This window comes from Phyllobates terribilis, unplaced genomic scaffold (genome assembly GCF_046119375.1).
Source record: "Phyllobates terribilis strain yellow unplaced genomic scaffold, ASM4611937v1 Scaffold_9__5_contigs__length_417890890, whole genome shotgun sequence".
In the NCBI taxonomy this organism is placed as follows: Eukaryota; Metazoa; Chordata; class Amphibia; order Anura; family Dendrobatidae; genus Phyllobates; species Phyllobates terribilis.
Window position 1 is genome coordinate 175,126,275 of NW_027362769.1, and position 16,524 is coordinate 175,142,798.

General features: G+C 49.1%; 1 protein-coding gene across 1 annotated transcript in view; it reads right to left on the bottom strand.

The window, feature by feature from the left end:
- Positions 1 to 1,109: 1,109 nt before the first annotated feature.
- ARPC2 (actin related protein 2/3 complex subunit 2) overlaps positions 1,110 to 16,524 on the bottom strand; it is a 23,850-nt gene continuing 8,435 nt past the window's right edge. Inside the window, exons 4-10 of the mRNA XM_073647428.1 lie at positions 8,836 to 8,881; positions 8,419 to 8,605; positions 6,259 to 6,352; positions 6,007 to 6,133; positions 5,735 to 5,835; positions 5,487 to 5,587; positions 1,110 to 1,464 (exon numbers count right to left, since the gene is read on the bottom strand). Coding sequence (XP_073503529.1) covers positions 1,440 to 1,464; positions 5,487 to 5,587; positions 5,735 to 5,835; positions 6,007 to 6,133; positions 6,259 to 6,352; positions 8,419 to 8,605; positions 8,836 to 8,881 — 681 coding nt within the window. The 3' untranslated portion in view covers positions 1,110 to 1,439. The remainder of the gene's footprint in view (positions 1,465 to 5,486; positions 5,588 to 5,734; positions 5,836 to 6,006; positions 6,134 to 6,258; positions 6,353 to 8,418; positions 8,606 to 8,835; positions 8,882 to 16,524) is intronic.

Consider the following 16,524-nt stretch of genomic DNA (forward strand, 5'->3'; position numbering starts at 1 on the left):
CTCCCATGCCTACTCTGGATCATTCAGATGGTCACTGGCAAACTTCAAACAGGCCTGGACATGTGCTGGCGTAAGCAGCGGGACCTTGCGTGCCCTGCAGGATTTGAATCCCTGACGGCATAGTGTGTTACTAATGGTAAAGTTTGAGACTGTGGTCCCAGCTCTCTTCAGGTCATTCACCAGGTCCTCCCATGTAGTTCTGGGCTGATTCCTGACCTTTCTCAGAATCATCTTTACCCCACGAGGCGAGATCTTGCATGGAGCCCCAGACCGAGGATGATTGACAGTCATCTTGTGTTTCTTCGATTTTCTAATAATTGTGCCAACAGTTGTTGCCTTCTCACCAAGCTGCTTGCCTATTGTCATGTAGCCCGCCTCAGCCTTGTGTAGGTCTACAATTTTGTCCCTGGTGTTCTTAGACAGCTGTTTGGTCTTGGCCATGGTGGAGAGGTTGGAGTGTGATTGAGTGTGTGGACAGGTGTCTTTTATACAGGTAATGAGTTCAAACAGGTGCAATTAATACAGGTAAAGAACAACTAACAGGTCTGTGAGAGCCAGAATTCTGGCTGGTTGGTCGGTGATCAAATATTTATTTTATGCAATGAAAGGCAAATTTAATTATTTAAGAATCATACAATGTGATTTTCTGGATTCTTTTTAGATTCCGTCTCTCACAGGTGAAGTGACCTACGATAAAAAAATACAGATCTCTCCATTCTCTGTAGGTGGGAAAACTTGCAAAAATCACCAGAGAATCAAATACTTATTTTACCCATTGTCTCAGTACAAACTAGCAAGCAGAGAACAGATTAAGTTTATAGAACAAAGTAATAAAAACAATCACTACACAATAAATAACCTTCATCTGCTCCAAGGGAGATTTTCTTACTGCACCCCCCCCCCCCCCCCCAGCGATGTGCTATAATCTCACTACAGCTCCTCCGCAGGAGAAAGTAAGAATTACACATTGCCCATTTCATGTTGGGTCCTCCAGACGTTCTCTTCTGACTAAATGATGAAGATCCTCCTTTCCTAATGGAGTTTATAGACCCCGCCACATCTTCTTTAAGAGCCAAATTGTGACCAAGTTACATGAAGACACCAAGATATAGGATAGAAAGATTTATTTAAACAATTCCAAAAACATAATTTGCACAACAAATTTTCACCAGGATTCTCTCCTTTTTTTTTCTTTTGTGTGTAAGAAACGAGTACAGAAAGCAGAACATGGCGCGGGGTAGAGGGACGTGAAGAAAACAAGAGCACGTCCCGCTCCGCTGTTTTATACGATTTCTTGGCAAAGCACGGCTTCAGATAGGTTGGATTTTACTAAACTTTACCCCCGAGGGTCACACTGGAACCGTTCCGCCTGGAAATCTGACACCCGGGGTGATTGGTGCTTTTTTTTTAACGGTATTTAATTGGAGTCAGCCACGCGGTCAACGAGCGGCAAAGGTTTTGCCCCTAAAATAAAAAAAAAAAAAAAGTTTTGGTTAAATTCCTTTAATCTGGCATCTGGTAATCCAGCATATGCAAGATTATACATTTCTCCAAAGACCGGCAATAATCTGGCACCTGACGAGGCTGAATTAATGAATATGCCATCTGCTCATCCTGAGCATGTTGGGAGTTGTAGCTTCAGAGCAGAATGAAGGTCACAATAGCCCAAAACAAACCCTTTAAGAGAGGAGCGGGCGGCTCTCCAGACAGCGGGTCAGTAATCCTAACAATTCTGTGGCATCTTGTCTGACAGTATGAGGTGCCGTCCCGAAGTTATTCCTCCTGGAAATGTAGGAATAAACTGACAATTCTTCTAGTCAATACTAATAATTATCTGCATTGATTTGACAAATCAAACCCCAAGAACAAGAGGAGCGAGAGCGCCCTGCTATAACACATTTACAGGAGGAATAACCGAGGGACGACAATGCAGAACTCAAAAGAAACCGTGGAGAAAACCAGAACGCTGACAGGGCCATCCAATACAGGATCATCACCTTTCATAAAAGGGGTAAACGCATGAACATCAACTCTGTCTACAAGTGCTATTAAAAGATATGAACACATATATAATACTAGATGGTGGCCCTATTCTAACGCATCGGCTATTCTAGAATATGTATGCGGCCGACCGGGCGCAATCAGCAGAGTGTTGTTTAAATTTGGCGCCAATCTCGCTGATCGGCCGGCGGTCGCGACCAATCAGCAGAGCGGTGTTTAAATTTTGCGCCAATCTCGCTGATTAGTCGCGGCCGCCAGCCGCGACCAATCAGTGAACCATATTACTGATGCATCGCCGCTGACTTCCGTCCAGCAGATGAGCCGCTAACGGCCGCCATCTTTTTCTGAAATCCCACGTCGCTGATTGGCCACGGCCGGACCAATCAGCGACACGGGATTTCCTAGACAGACAGACGGGATAAGATGATTGATAGATAGATATATATATATCTATCTAATTTTTGCATTCGAGTTTCATGAAAAATTTTGCACCATTTGCCTTCTACAGTCTTTTATGTTAGACTGTCTAATGCTGGCAGAACACGGAGCCAAATGAGAATCAGTGAGCTCGTTCTTATGGGGTCATAAATCAGCTGAAAGGCGCATAGAAGACACACAAATGCTCCTGGCATAACCAGCTCACTGATGGATTCTCAGTTAACTTATTCTGCAGCCAGCTAAAGGCAGGGTAGCTCAGAGGCTACAGGCAGGCAATGGTGTGACATTTGTAATAAGCCCCAATCTCAAAGATACTTTGAGATAAAATATATCCATATTTATTAAAGACTCTTGATATTTATGACCCGTCTCTCTGCTGGAATCAGTATGTGGACGGCCGGCAAATAATCCATAAACGCATCGCAGAGACCATGAGGCGACATTTACGGTATGTAGCACGCGACAAACCGACGCTGCGACTTTGATGCCTTTATCATCACATAGAAAAGAGGCGCAGAAAAGTTAACAAACTACGGCAAATAGGTGAGAAACGGGTGAATTTTGGATAAATTTGCAACGTTGTCAACTGGTAAATCCAGATGTATGACTGTCGGGGAGGCTCCCTGCACTTTTATCGCTGGTCGTACCTTTGGGCCTGGTTCACACGCTGCGTACATGGTGTAGAGTTCAAAGTGAATGTCGGCAGAAAACAACCTATAGTTAACATCAGGTTTTCTGCTACATGTATTTTTTTCCTTCATTATTTGCCACATCTGTATTTTTTTTTTTTTAAATCACAATTTTATTGTTTTTTTTTTTTTTAATAAAGAAAACTTTCAATTTTCACACTGGCCGCCGGGATTTTTTGGTGGTGGGGCGGAGGGGGGGTGCGTTTCAGTTTTCAGTGAACAGTTTCTATATCAGCAGAGGCAGGATTACAAATAACAGGTAACACCTCCATACACCGGAAGCATTGGAGGATGTCACAGCTCACCTCCTCCCTCCCCCTTCCTTCACAATGACCTTTGCACATGCTCATTAGATGCCACAAAGTAACAGGAGAGGAGTCTATAATAATAACCCCCACAACCAGTGTGAAAACTGCAAGAATTCACATTTTTAATAAAGATTGTAATATGGGGAATAAAGATGGTAAAAAAATGCCAAGCATTTTTAAAAAATACATTCAACACAAAAACCCAATTTAAACACCAAGTCATTTTCCGATGACACAATCCCTTTACACCGGGATTATATGCACGTACACAGCACCAGCAAAGCGGATGAGTCGTAACAATCTCATCCACGTTGCATTTTTTGATGTGGAATCTGCACAGAAATTGCCTTTTATTGCGTTTTTTAAATCAGCAATTTCTTTTGCTACGGATGTAAAGTGCAGGCCAGGCATTGTTTTGTTGCATATTCTGAACAGATAAAAAAAAAGCTAAGACAATAGTCAGATTTTTACACGCAGAAACGCTGAGGATTTCAGCTTAGAAAACTGCACAAAATCCAAACCCACAAGGAGCGATCCCATCCCTGGAGGACTCAGAGTCCTGATTCATCTCCAGTGTAAGATCATACGTTGCACATTTGGTGCAGATGTTTCAGTAAAGTATCTGCGGAACAAAGCGCTTTTGTTACAGATTTTGGTGCTGATTTCACCCGTAACATTGCAGCGGTTGGCGCGCCGCACTGATTCTATAAGAATTTGACACTGCAGATTATGGCAGCACGGCTCAATATCTGCGCCGAAATTTTCAGCCAAGTGTAGGTGAGATTTGTTGAACTCGCATATACTTAGCTGGTGCTATGTTGTACTGTGGATTTTCTACCAGCAAAATCATGGAAAATTTGCACCAAATAAGCAACGTGTGAACTTACCCTTACTATGTAATCCTAACAGAGAAGCAAACATAGAACAGCCCCGGGAGGAGATGGGAACATCTGATAATGAATGTTATCTCGGCATCACCCGGGGCTTATAAATACCACCGGCCACAGGTATGTGCAGATATCAGCGCCGCCATCACACAAACCTGGCACCGTCCTTGCAGGCGAGAATTTAATTTTTATTAGTGTAGAACAAGGAAGAAACATAAAACATTGTGCAGTTTATTCATTGTGTAACGTCACGTTCTGCATCTCCATTTCCATAGACTTTCTACTTGCTGTTAGTGAATGGAAACATTTTCTTACCATGAGCAAGTTAAAAGCCAATTCAGCTTCCACAGCTGATGAGCTTGTTACAATGTATCAGTGCAGGTAGAAAGTGTGACAAGTCTCTGACCTCCCAAAATGTTAAGGAAGATTTTAAATTTACCCCCCCTACATCCTAATACTTCTCACAGCTGGGACTTTGCTGCAATTTAGTCTACATCGCTCTGTGTGACGTACATACAACCGGAGCACAAATTTCTGTTTTTTGTTTTTTTTTTCTTCCCCTTACATAGTATATTGGTGCAAGTAAAATGCATCAGCCATGAGTGAATTATATAGACTGGATACAAGTGAAGCAAACCCTGAGCTGTGAAAAAAATACTTGCTCTAAACTACTTTTCATTCTCTAGATATAAACAAGGATGTCCCTGTTCACTGACAATAAGCAAAGATCTTGAAAACGACAAGGAAACAAAAGTTTGTAAGAAAGTTGAAAAACTTTTTATTCTGTAATGACTAAAAGAGTATGCTGGTTAGAAGACAATTTCCACAGGAGAGGTGATAACTGCTTGAGTGGTGGGGCTCCAACCGGTAAAATGGGGGACATCGGTCCTGTTTGATTAAAGGGATGTCTGAGCAGGAGCCCCGCTGCACCATTACTTCTCCTATAAGACTGTCGGAGATCACCGACCACTGTGCACAGGATCGCCAGAGAGAATGAATGGATAAAAGAGCAAATATGCTTGACCACCGCAGTATACAAATAGGTGAGAAGTACCCCCATCTAGTGATCGATGGGGGTCTCAGCACCACCAATCAAGACGTTATCACCTGTCCTCCTTAATAGAATACCCCTTCAACTCCTGCCCATGATCACATCAACTCACGATATAGTCTTCATCTCCTTCCTCTCTGCGTCAGGACGAGCTCTGTTCAGGACCTTGAGGAAGTCTGAGGTTTTTGCTCTCATGCGAGTATGGATGTAAGCCTTTTAAAGAAAAGGACAAATAAGGGCATTAATAAGAAAAAAAAACACTACATTTTTTGATTGTCAGTAACGACCATAATATATAGAGGGGGACCAAGGAGTGGGGATGTGCGGAGGATCGAGGAGCGGGATGTGCGGAGGACCCACCTTGGAGCACTTGATGTGGTAGTGCAGGTAGTCCCGGAATGTGTGGATGAGATTGATGGTGTTGTCCCGTGCGTTGGCGTTGGTGTGACGGGGGAAGAGCACTAGGAGAGAAAAGCAGACGTTAGCCGAAATAAGCAGCTTCCAAAAACAGCAATGCTCCCGTGCACGGGCCGTGTGGAGCATCGCTGCTCAGCCCTTTCAGGAAATCCACATGTAAATGATCTGCTGTGTATGAAGGCACGATCTGTGACTGTAATCCAGTGCGCGCTCACCAAATGTGATGTACCCAATGTTATCCCCCACTGCAGCGTCCGTGTCCTTCAGCTCCAGCGGAGGCTCCCGATGGCTGAAAAGAACCTGAGGTGCGGTGTGACTGGCGCGGCGTCCCTCCTTAAACTCCTGCAAATAAAGACTGGGTGAAAGATGCTCCCCCAACACTCAAGCTGGGCGGAAAGACAGCGTCAGCCCCGAGAACTGCACTCTACTGACACAGTGACATTACTATACAGCGGTCAGATACTAACCTGCATGAACACCTTCCCTATAACCACATCATCATCGTCCTTAAATACTGTGCTGAACACCACCGTCACCCGGTCCTTCTTAGCTTCCACATACCTAAAAGTAATAAAAGTAAACTGATTAAAATAACAGAAGCAAAAACAACAATATGGAAATAACCGGAAATACAACACAGCAGTATTATAGTAGTTATATTCTTGTACATAGGAGCAGTATTATAGCAGTTATATTCTTGTACATAGGGGGCAGTATTATAGTAGTTATATTCTTGTACATAGGAACAGTATTATAGCAGTTATATTCTTGTACATAGGGGGCAGTATTATAGTAGTTATATTCTTGTACATAGGAGCAGTATTATAGTAGTTGTATTCTTGTATATAGGGGCAGTATTATAGTAGTTATATTCTTGTACATAGGGGGCAGTATTATAGTAGTTATATTCTTGTACATAGGGGGCAGTATTATAGTAGTTATATTCTTGTACATAGGGGGCAGTATTATAGTAGTTATATTCTTGTACATAGGAACAGTATTATAGTAGTTATATTCTTGTACATAGGGGGCAGTATTATAGTAGTTATATTCTTGTACATAGGGGGCAGTATTATAGTAGTTATATTCTTGTACATAGGGGGCAGTATTATAGTAGTTATATTCTTGTACATAGGGGGCAGTATTATAGTAGTTATATTCTTGTACATAGGAACAGTATTATAGTAGTTATATTCTTGTACATAGGGGGCAGTATTATAGTAGTTATATTCTTGTACATAGGGGGCAGTAATATAGTAGTTATATTCTTGTACATAGGGGGCAGTATTATAGTAGTTATATTCTTGTACATAGGGGGCAGTAATATAGTAGTTATATTCTTGTACATAGGGGGCAGTATTATAGTAGTTATATTCTTGATATAGGGGCAGTATTATAGTAGTTATATTCTTGTACATAGGAGCAGTATTATAGTAGTTATATTCTTGTACATAGGAACAGTATTATAGCAGTTATATTCTTGTACATAGGGGGCAGTATTATAGTAGTTATATTCTTGTACATAGGGGGCAGTATTATAGTAGTTATATTGTTGTACATAGGAGCAGTATTATAGTAGTTATATTGTTGTACATAGGAGCAGTATTATAGTAGCTATATTGTTGTACATAGGAGCAGTATTATAGTAGCTATATTCTTGATATAGGAGCAGTATTATAGTAGTTATATTCTTGATATAGGAGCAGTATTATAGTAGTTATATTCTTGTACATAGGAGCAGTAATATTGTAGTTATATTCTAGTACATAGGGGGCAGTATTATAGTAGTTATATTCTTGTACATAGGGGGCAGTATTATAGTAATTATATTCTTGTACATAGGGGGCAGTATCATAGTAATTATATTCTTGTACATAGGGGGCAGAATTATAGTAGTTATATTCTTGTACATAGAGAGCAGTATTATAGTAGTTATATTCTTGTACATAGGGGCAGTATTATAGTAGTTATATTCGTGTACATAGGAGCAGTATTATAGTAGTTATATTCTTGTACATAGGGGCAGTATTATAGTAATTATATTCTTGTACATAGGGGGCAGTATTATAGTAGTTATATTCTTGTATATAGGGGGCAGTATTATAGTAGTTATATTCTTGTACATAGGGGGCAGTATTATAGTAGTTATATTCTTGTACATAGGGGGCAGTATTATAGTAGTTATATTCTTGTACATAGGGGGCAGTATTATAGTAGTTATATTCTTGTACATAGGGGGCAGTATTATAGTAGTTATATTCTTGTACATAGGGGGCAGTATTATAGTAGTTATATTCTTGTACATAGGGGGCAGTATTATAGTAGTTATATTCTTGTACATAGGGGGCAGTATTATAGTAGTTATATTCTTGTACATAGAGAGCAGTATTATAGTAATTATATTCTTGTACATAGGAGCAGTATTATAGTAATTATATTCTTGTACATAGGGGGCAGTATTATAGTAGTTATATTTTTATACGTAGAAGGACATTTTATAGTAATTATTTGCACCTGGAGAAAATATCCATAAGAGAAAGCTGCTGTTATCTTTCGGCATTTTATCTGGACTGTACTCATTATATATCGGCCCGGTTATAGTTCAGGGCTCGTTGTGATGGACTCACATGGTCTCGTCCTCCCGGTAGTGGATTACGGCTCTCCTCTCGCCATCTTTTCCTTCTTCCTGGAACCTGAAGTACTTCTCGAACACTGAGGCGAAGCAGTTCCTCTTCAGCATGCCGGCCTGGTGGATCATGGAGTCGCGGTTGGAAGGAAGATTCTCCAGGTCAAAAAGCAAAGATACATTGTAACCTGAGGAAGAGAAAGAAATCCATCACATTGTGGCACCAGAATATGTTTTATCAGCGCTTTCCAAAAATCACAATGCAAAGTGCAAAACGGCTGCATTATATACGGGTATGGCGGCACTATATCTCCAAACCATGAGAGAAAAGCCACTTCACGAGCTGTAATATGGCGCGGTGACGAAGAGGCCGATGTGCAAACAGGAATCCACAGAAATGTATCAGAGAAAACCTTACCGGGCTCAGGAGAAGTGAGGAAACTCCCATAGATGTTCTTCAGCACCTGAGAAAGAAGGAAAAAAGATCAGATTTCAGAAAGATTAAAGTAGTAACTGTGCAAGAAAGCAGCCGTGCACTCGCCGGGGTCTGTACGCGGCGTAACCATCTGCAGCCGTGCACTCGCCGGGGTCTGTACGCGGCGTAACCATCTGCAGCCCTGCACTCGCCGGGGTCTGTACGCGGCGTAACCATCTGCAGCCCTGCACTCGCCGGGGTCTGTACGCGGCGTAACCATCTGCAGCCCTGCACTCGCCGGGGTCTGTACGCGGCGTAACCATCTGCAGCCCTGCACTCGCCGGGGTCTGTACGCGGCGTAACCATCTGCAGCCCTGCACTCGCCGGGGTCTGTACGCGGCGTAACCATCTGCAGCCCTGCACTCGCCGGGGTCTGTACGCGGCGTAACCATCTGCAGCCCTGCACTCGCCGGGGTCTGTACGCGGCATAACCATCTGCAGCCCTGCACTCGCCGGGGTCTGTACGCGGCGTAACCATCTGCAGCCCTGCACTCGCCGGGGTCTGTACGCGGCGTAACCATCTGCAGCCCTGCACTCGCCGGGGTCTGTACGCGGCGTAACCATCTGCAGCCGTGCACTCGCCGGGGTCTGTACGCGGCGTAACCATCTGCAGCCGTGCACTCGCCGGGGTCTGTACGCGGCGTAACCATCTGCAGCCCTGCACTCGCCGGGGTCTGTACGCGGCGTAACCATCTGCAGCCCTGCACTCGCCGGGGTCTGTACGCGGCGTAACCATCTGCAGCCGTGCACTCGCCGGGGTCTGTACGCGGCGTAACCATCAGCAGCCGTGCACTCGCCGAGGTCTGTACGCGGCGTAACCATCAGCAGCCGTGCACTCGCCGGGGTCTGTACGCGGCGTAACCATCTGCAGCCGTGCACTCGCCGGGGTCTGTACGCGGCGTAACCATCTGCAGCCGTGCACTCGCCGAGGTCTGTACGCGGCGTAACCATCAGCAGCCGTGATATCGCCGGGGTCTGTACGCGGCGTAACCATCTGCAGCCGTGCACTCGCCAGGGTCTGTACGCGGCGTAACCATCTGCAGCCCTGCACTCGCCAGGGTCTGTACGCGGCGTAACCATCTGCAGCCCTGCACTCGCCAGGGTCTGTACGCGGCGTAACCATCTGCAGCCCTGCACTCGCCAGGGTCTGTACGCGGCGTAACCATCTGCAGCCCTGCACTCGCCGGGGTCTGTACGCGGCGTAACCATCTGCAGCCCTGCACTCGCCGGGGTCTGTACGCGGCGTAACCATCTGCAGCCCTGCACTCGCCGGGGTCTGTACGCGGCGTAACCATCAGCAGCCCTGCACTCGCCGGGGTCTGTACGCGGCGTAACCATCAGCAGCCCTGCACTCGCCGGGGTCTGTACGCGGCGTAACCATCTGCAGCCCTGCACTCGCCGGGGTCTGTACGCGGCGTAACCATCTGCAGCCCTGCACTCGCCGGGGTCTGTACGCAGCGTAACCATCTGCAGCCGTGCACTCACCGAGGTCTGTATGCGGCGTAACCATCTGCAGCCATACACTCGCCGGAGTCACTATACGGCGTAACTATCCGCAGCCATACACTTGACGGAGTCAGTATACGGTGTAACCATCAGCAGCCCTGCACTCGCCGGGGTCTGTACGCGGCGTAACCATCTGCAGCCGTGCACTCGCCGGGGTCTGTACGCGGCGTAACCATCTGCAGCCGTGCACTCGCCGGGGTCTGTACGCGGCGTAACCATCTGCAGCCGTGCACTCGCCGGGGTCTGTACGCGGCGTAACCATCTGCAGCCGTGCACTCGATGGGGTCAGTATACGGCGTAACCATCTGCAGCCCTACACTCGCCGGGGTCAGTATACGGCGTAACCATCTGCAGCCGTATGCCATGTAATATCATTACGCTGCAGTACTGGGATCACTGCACACGTCGGGCTGTGGACACGGCTTATACCAGTGATGTAGCTGAGCCGAGCGACTCAGGAAGTGACACATTTCCTGCCCCGACCGCACATCACATAAGACGTCCTTTCTGCCATAAAAGGTTCTCTGCTCATCACTGCACGAACAGACGGGAGAACAGGAGGGCGAACGCACGGAGGGAAACCAGCGGCATCAGTGCCCCCGGGAGAAGAAACACCTGTAAAAAAGGCTGAACTGCAAGATGTGGGTGCAGAGCGCGGGCAAGGTGCAGACGGCTCAGACAAAACGTTGTTCTATTCTGCTTTTCTGAGATCTAATTAGGACAAACTAAGGGGTTAAAAACGATTAGCGCTTCAATTGTGTGGAAATCAGAGGCCGATCCCTGCCGCCTCCTCATTACACCAGCGGCCGGGTACACAGCACTCAGCGAGTGCCCACTCACCCCGCAGGGACCCTGAACTCTGTGCGGCCCTCGTAATGCACGACGCCATCGATAGTCCAGGCCACAATAGGGGCCGTCCCCCCATCCCATGTTCTCTGCATGTTACAGGGTCTTTCCAGAAGACAACCATCTGAGCCTGAATGTGAAGCCGGCGACCAGATGGAGCGGCGGAGACACCGCGCCTGGTATAAATATATTCACTGGTTTCTTAGGGTGGCAATGAGGGGTTAATAAAGAGGATCCACTTGTCAGGGACCCTACTCTCCTGTTGTTGTATAAGTGGCCAGCAGGACGCTGCTCCATAGTCACACATGGCGCTCAGTGAGGGGTCTCTACTGCCGGCCCGCCAGCATCCTCTTCAGAGATCAACTCACAGACCCCCACCTCCCCAGACAGGTTTTCTGCAGATGTCAGCAGCAAAATAAATCCAGAAGAACTTTTCCTTTTTTTGTGCAGTACAGGAAAAAAAATTCAGCAGCAGGAACCACAGAAATCCCCCTCATCGGACACCACGGGGTCAATGTACTACACATAATGTAATCCCCCCTCCCCCACGCAGGAGGTCGCCCCACTGTGCATGAGATGTATGGAGGACTGTAGGGGAAGGTGAATGTGACTGCCCGGGGGTCTGCCTGTGTGGAGGGGCCGGCGCTGTCGCCTCCATTCACCTCCCTGCACTTTATAACAAACGTCGTTACTTCTTCAAATTAAACATCTCCGCTTGCTCTTAATTTCTGTCCAAACACAGAGGTTGAAAACTCAACTTGACTTGGTCCTGGTATCACTGCTGAAGTTTGTTACCATGTATCAGTATTCGATTGAGCAGCTGGGACTCCGGAAAGCAGTCAGAAAAAAATATTAAGGCTATGTTGAGGAACGGAGAGGAGAGGAACGGAGAGGAGAGGAGAGGAGAGGAGAGGAAAGGAACGGAGAGGAGAGGAAAGGAACGGAGAGGAGAGGAGAGGAACGGAGAGGAGAGGAGAGGAACGGAGAGGAGAGGAGAGGAACGGAGAGGAGAGGAGAGGAACGGAGAGGAGAGGAGAGGAACGGAGAGGAGAGGAGAGGAACGGAGAGGAGAGGAGAGGAACGGAGAGGAGAGGAACGGAGAGGAGAGGAGAGGAACGGAGAGGAGAGGAGAGGAACGGAGAGGAGAGGAGAGGAACGGAGAGGAGAGGAGAGGAACGGAGAGGAGAGGAGAGGAACGGAGAGGAGAGGAGAGGAACGGAGAGGAGAGGAGAGGAACGGAGAGGAGAGGAGAGGAACGGAGAGGAGAGGAGAGGAACGGAGAGGAGAGGAGAGGAACGGAGAGGAGAGGAGAGGAACGGAGAGGAGAGGAGAGGAACGGAGAGGAGAGGAGAGGAACGGAGAGGAGAGGAGAGGAACGGAGAGGAGAGAGAGGAACGGAGAGGAGAGGAGAGGAACGGAGAGGAGAGGAGAGGAACGGAGAGGAGAGGAGAGGAACGGAGAGGAGAGGAGAGGAACGGAGAGGAGAGGAGAGGAACGGAGAGGAGAGGAGAGGAACGGAGAGGAGAGGAGAGGAACGGAGAGGAGAGAGAGGAACGGAGAGGAGAGGAGAGGAACGGAGAGGAGAGGAGAGGAACGGAGAGGAGAGGAGAGGAACGGAGAGGAGAGGAGAGGAACGGAGAGGAGAGGAGAGGAACGGAGAGGAGAGGAGAGGAACGGAGAGGAGAGGAGAGGAACGGAGAGGAGAGGAGAGGAACGGAGAGGAGAGGAGAGGAGAGGAACGGAGAGGAGAGGAGAGGAACGGAGAGGAGAGGAGAGGAACGGAGAGGAGAGGAGAGGAACGGAGAGGAGAGGAGAGGAACGGAGAGGAGAGGAGAGGAACGGAGAGGAGAGGAGAGGAACGGAGAGGAGAGGAGAGGAACGGAGAGGAGAGGAGAGGAACGGAGAGGAGAGGAGAGGAACGGAGAGGAGAGGAGAGGAACGGAGAGGAGAGGAGAGGAACGGAGAGGAGAGGAGAGGAACGGAGAGGAGAGGAGAGGAACGGAGAGGAGAGGAGAGGAACGGAGAGGAGAGGAGAGGAACGGAGAGGAGAGGAGAGGAGAGGAACGGAGAGGAGAGGAGAGGAACGGAGAGGAGAGGAGAGGAACGGAGAGGAACGGAGAGGAGAGGAGAGGAACGGAGAGGAGAGGAGAGGAACGGAGAGGAGAGGAGAGGAACGGAGAGGAGAGGAGAGGAACGGAGAGGAGAGGAACGGAGAGGAGAGGAACGGAGAGGAGAGGAACGGAGAGGAGAGGAACGGAGAGGAGAGGAACGGAGAGGAGAGGAACGGAGAGGAGAGAACGGAGAGGAGAGGAACGGAGAGGAGAGGAACGGAGAGGAGAGGAAAGGAACGGAGAGGAGAGGAACGGAGAGGAGAGGAAAGGAACGGAGAGGAGAGGAAAGGAACGGAGAGGAGAGGAAAGGAACGGAGAGGAGAGGAAAGGAACGGAGAGGAAAGGAACGGAGAGGAGAGGAAAGGAACGGAGAGGAGAGGAAAGGAACGGAGAGGAGAGGAAAGGAACGGAGAGGAGAGGAAGGAACGGAGAGGAGAGGAAAGGAACGGAGAGGAGAGGAAAGGAACGGAGAGGAGAGGAAAGGAACGGAGAGGAGAGGAAAGGAACGGAGAGGAGAGGAAAGGAACGGAGAGGAGAGGAAAGGAACGGAGAGGAGAGGAAAGGAACGGAGAGGAGAGGAAAGGAACGGAGAGGAGAGGAAAGGAACGGAGAGGAGAGGAAAGGAACGGAGAGGAGAGGAAAGGAACGGAGAGGAGAGGAAAGGAACGGAGAGGAGAGGAAAGGAACGGAGAGGAAAGGAGAGGAGAGGAAAGGAACGGAGAGGAGAGGAAAGGAACGGAGAGGAGAGGAGAGGAGAGGAACGGAGAGGAGAGGAACGGAGAGGAAAGGAACGGAGAGGAGAGGAAAGGAACGGAGAGGAGAGGAAAGGAACGGAGAGGAGAGGAAAGGAACGGAGAGGAGAGGAAAGGAACGGAGAGGAGAGGAAAGGAAAGGAACGGAGAGGAGAGGAAAGGAACAGAGAGGAGAGGAGAGGAAAGGAACAGAGAGAGGAGGAAGGAAAGGAACAGAGAGGAGAGGAGAGGAGAGGAACGGAGAGGAGAGGAACGGAGGAGGAGAGGAAGGAGAGGAGAGAACGGAGAGGAGAGGAGAGGAAGGAGAGGAGAGGAGAGGAGAGGAAAGGAACGGAGAGGAGAGGAAAGGAACGGAGAGGAGAGGAAAGGAACGGAGAGGAGAGGAAAGGAACGGAGAGGAGAGGAAAGGAACGGAGAGGAGAGGAAAGGAGAGGAGAGGAAAGGAACGGAGAGGAGAGGAAAGGAACGGAGAGGAGAGGAAAGGAACGGAGAGGAGAGGAAAGGAACGGAGAGGAGAGGAAAGGAACGGAGAGGAGAGGAAAGGAACGGAGAGGAGAGGAAAGGAACGGAGAGGAGAGGAAAGGAACGGAGAGGAGAGGAAAGGAACGGAGAGGAGAGGAAAGGAACGGAGAGGAGAGGAAAGGAACGGAGAGGAGAGGAACGGAGAGGAGAGGAAAGGAACGGAGAGGAGAGGAAAGGAACGGAGAGGAAAGGAAAGGAGAGGAAAGGAACGGAGAGGAAAGGAACGGAGAGGAACGGAGAGGAGAGGAACGGAGAGGAGAGGAACGGAGAGGAGAGGAACGGAGAGGAGAGGAACGGAGAGGAGAGGAACGGAGAGGAGAGGAACGGAGAGGAGAGGAGAGGAACGGAGAGGAACGGAGAGGAAAGGAACGGAGAGGAAAGGAACGGAACAGAGAGGAGAGGAGAGGAAAGGAACAGAGAGGAGAGGAGAGGAAAGGAACAGAGAGGAGAGGAGAGGAAAGGAACGGAGAGGAGAGGAACGGAGAGGAGAGGAACGGAGAGGAGAGGAACGGAGAGGAGAGGAACGGAGAGGAGAGGAGAGGAAAGGAGAGGAGAGGAGAGGAGAGGAAAGGAACGGAGAGGAGAGGAAAGGAACGGAGAGGAGAGGAAAGGAACGGAGAGGAGAGGAAAGGAACGGAGAGGAGAGGAAAGGAACGGAGAGGAGAGGAAAGGAACGAGAGGAGAGGAAAGGGAACGGAGAGGAGAGGAAAGGAACGGAGAGGAGAGGAAAGGAGAGGAGAGGAAAGGAACGGAGAGGAGAGGAAAGGAACGGAGAGGAGAGGAAAGGAACGGAGAGGAGAGGAAAGGAACGGAGAGGAGAGGAAGGAACGGAGAGGAGAGGAAAGGAACGGAGAGGAGAGGAAAGGAACGGAGAGGAGAGGAAAGGAACGGAGAGGAGAGGAAAGGAACGGAGAGGAGAGGAAAGAAGGAGAGGAGAGGAAAGGAACGGAGAGGAGAGGAAAGGAACGGAGAGGAGAGGAACGGAGAGGAGAGGAAAGGAACGGAGAGGAGAGGAAAGGAACGGAGAGGAGAGGAACGGAGAGGAGAGGAAAGGAACGGAGAGGAGAGGAGAGGAACGGAGAGGAGAGGAACGGAGAGGAGAGGAGAGGAACGGAGAGGAGAGGAACGGAGAGGAGAGGAACGGAGAGGAGAGGAACGGAGAGGAGAGGAACGGAGAGGAGAGGAACGGAGAGGAGAGGAACGGAGAGGAGAGGAGAGGAAAGGAACGGAGAGGAGAGGAAAGGAACGGAGAGGAGAGGAAAGGAACGGAGAGGAGAGGAAAGGAACGGAGAGGAGAGGAGAGGAAAGGAACGGAGAGGAGAGGAGAGGAACGGAGAGGAGAGGAACGGAGAGGAGAGGAACGGAGAGGAGAGGAACGGAGAGGAGAGGAACGGAGAGGAGAGGAACGGAGAGGAGAGGAAAGGAACGGAGAGGAGAGGAAAGGAACGGAGAGGAGAGGAAAGGAACGGAGAGGAGAGGAAAGGAACGGAGAGGAAAGGAACGGAGAGGAGAGGAACGGAGAGGAGAGGAGCGGAGAGGAGAGGAGCGGAGAGGAGAGGAACGGAGAGGAGAGGAACGGAGAGGAGAGGAACGGAGCGGAGAGGAACGGAGCGGAGAGGAACGGAGAGGAGAGGAACGGAGAGGAGAGGAACGGAGAGGAGAGGAACGGAGAGGAGAGGAACGGAGAGGAGAGGAACGGAGAGGAGAGGAACGGAGAGGAGAGGAACGGAGAGGAGAGGAACGGAGAGGAGAGGAACGGAGAGGAGAGGAACGGAGAGGAGAGGAACGGAGAGGAGAGGAACGGAGAGGAGAGGAACGGAGAGGAGAGGAACGGAGAGGAGAGGAACGGAGAGGAGAGGAACGGAGAGGAGAGGAACGGAGAGGAGAGGAACGGA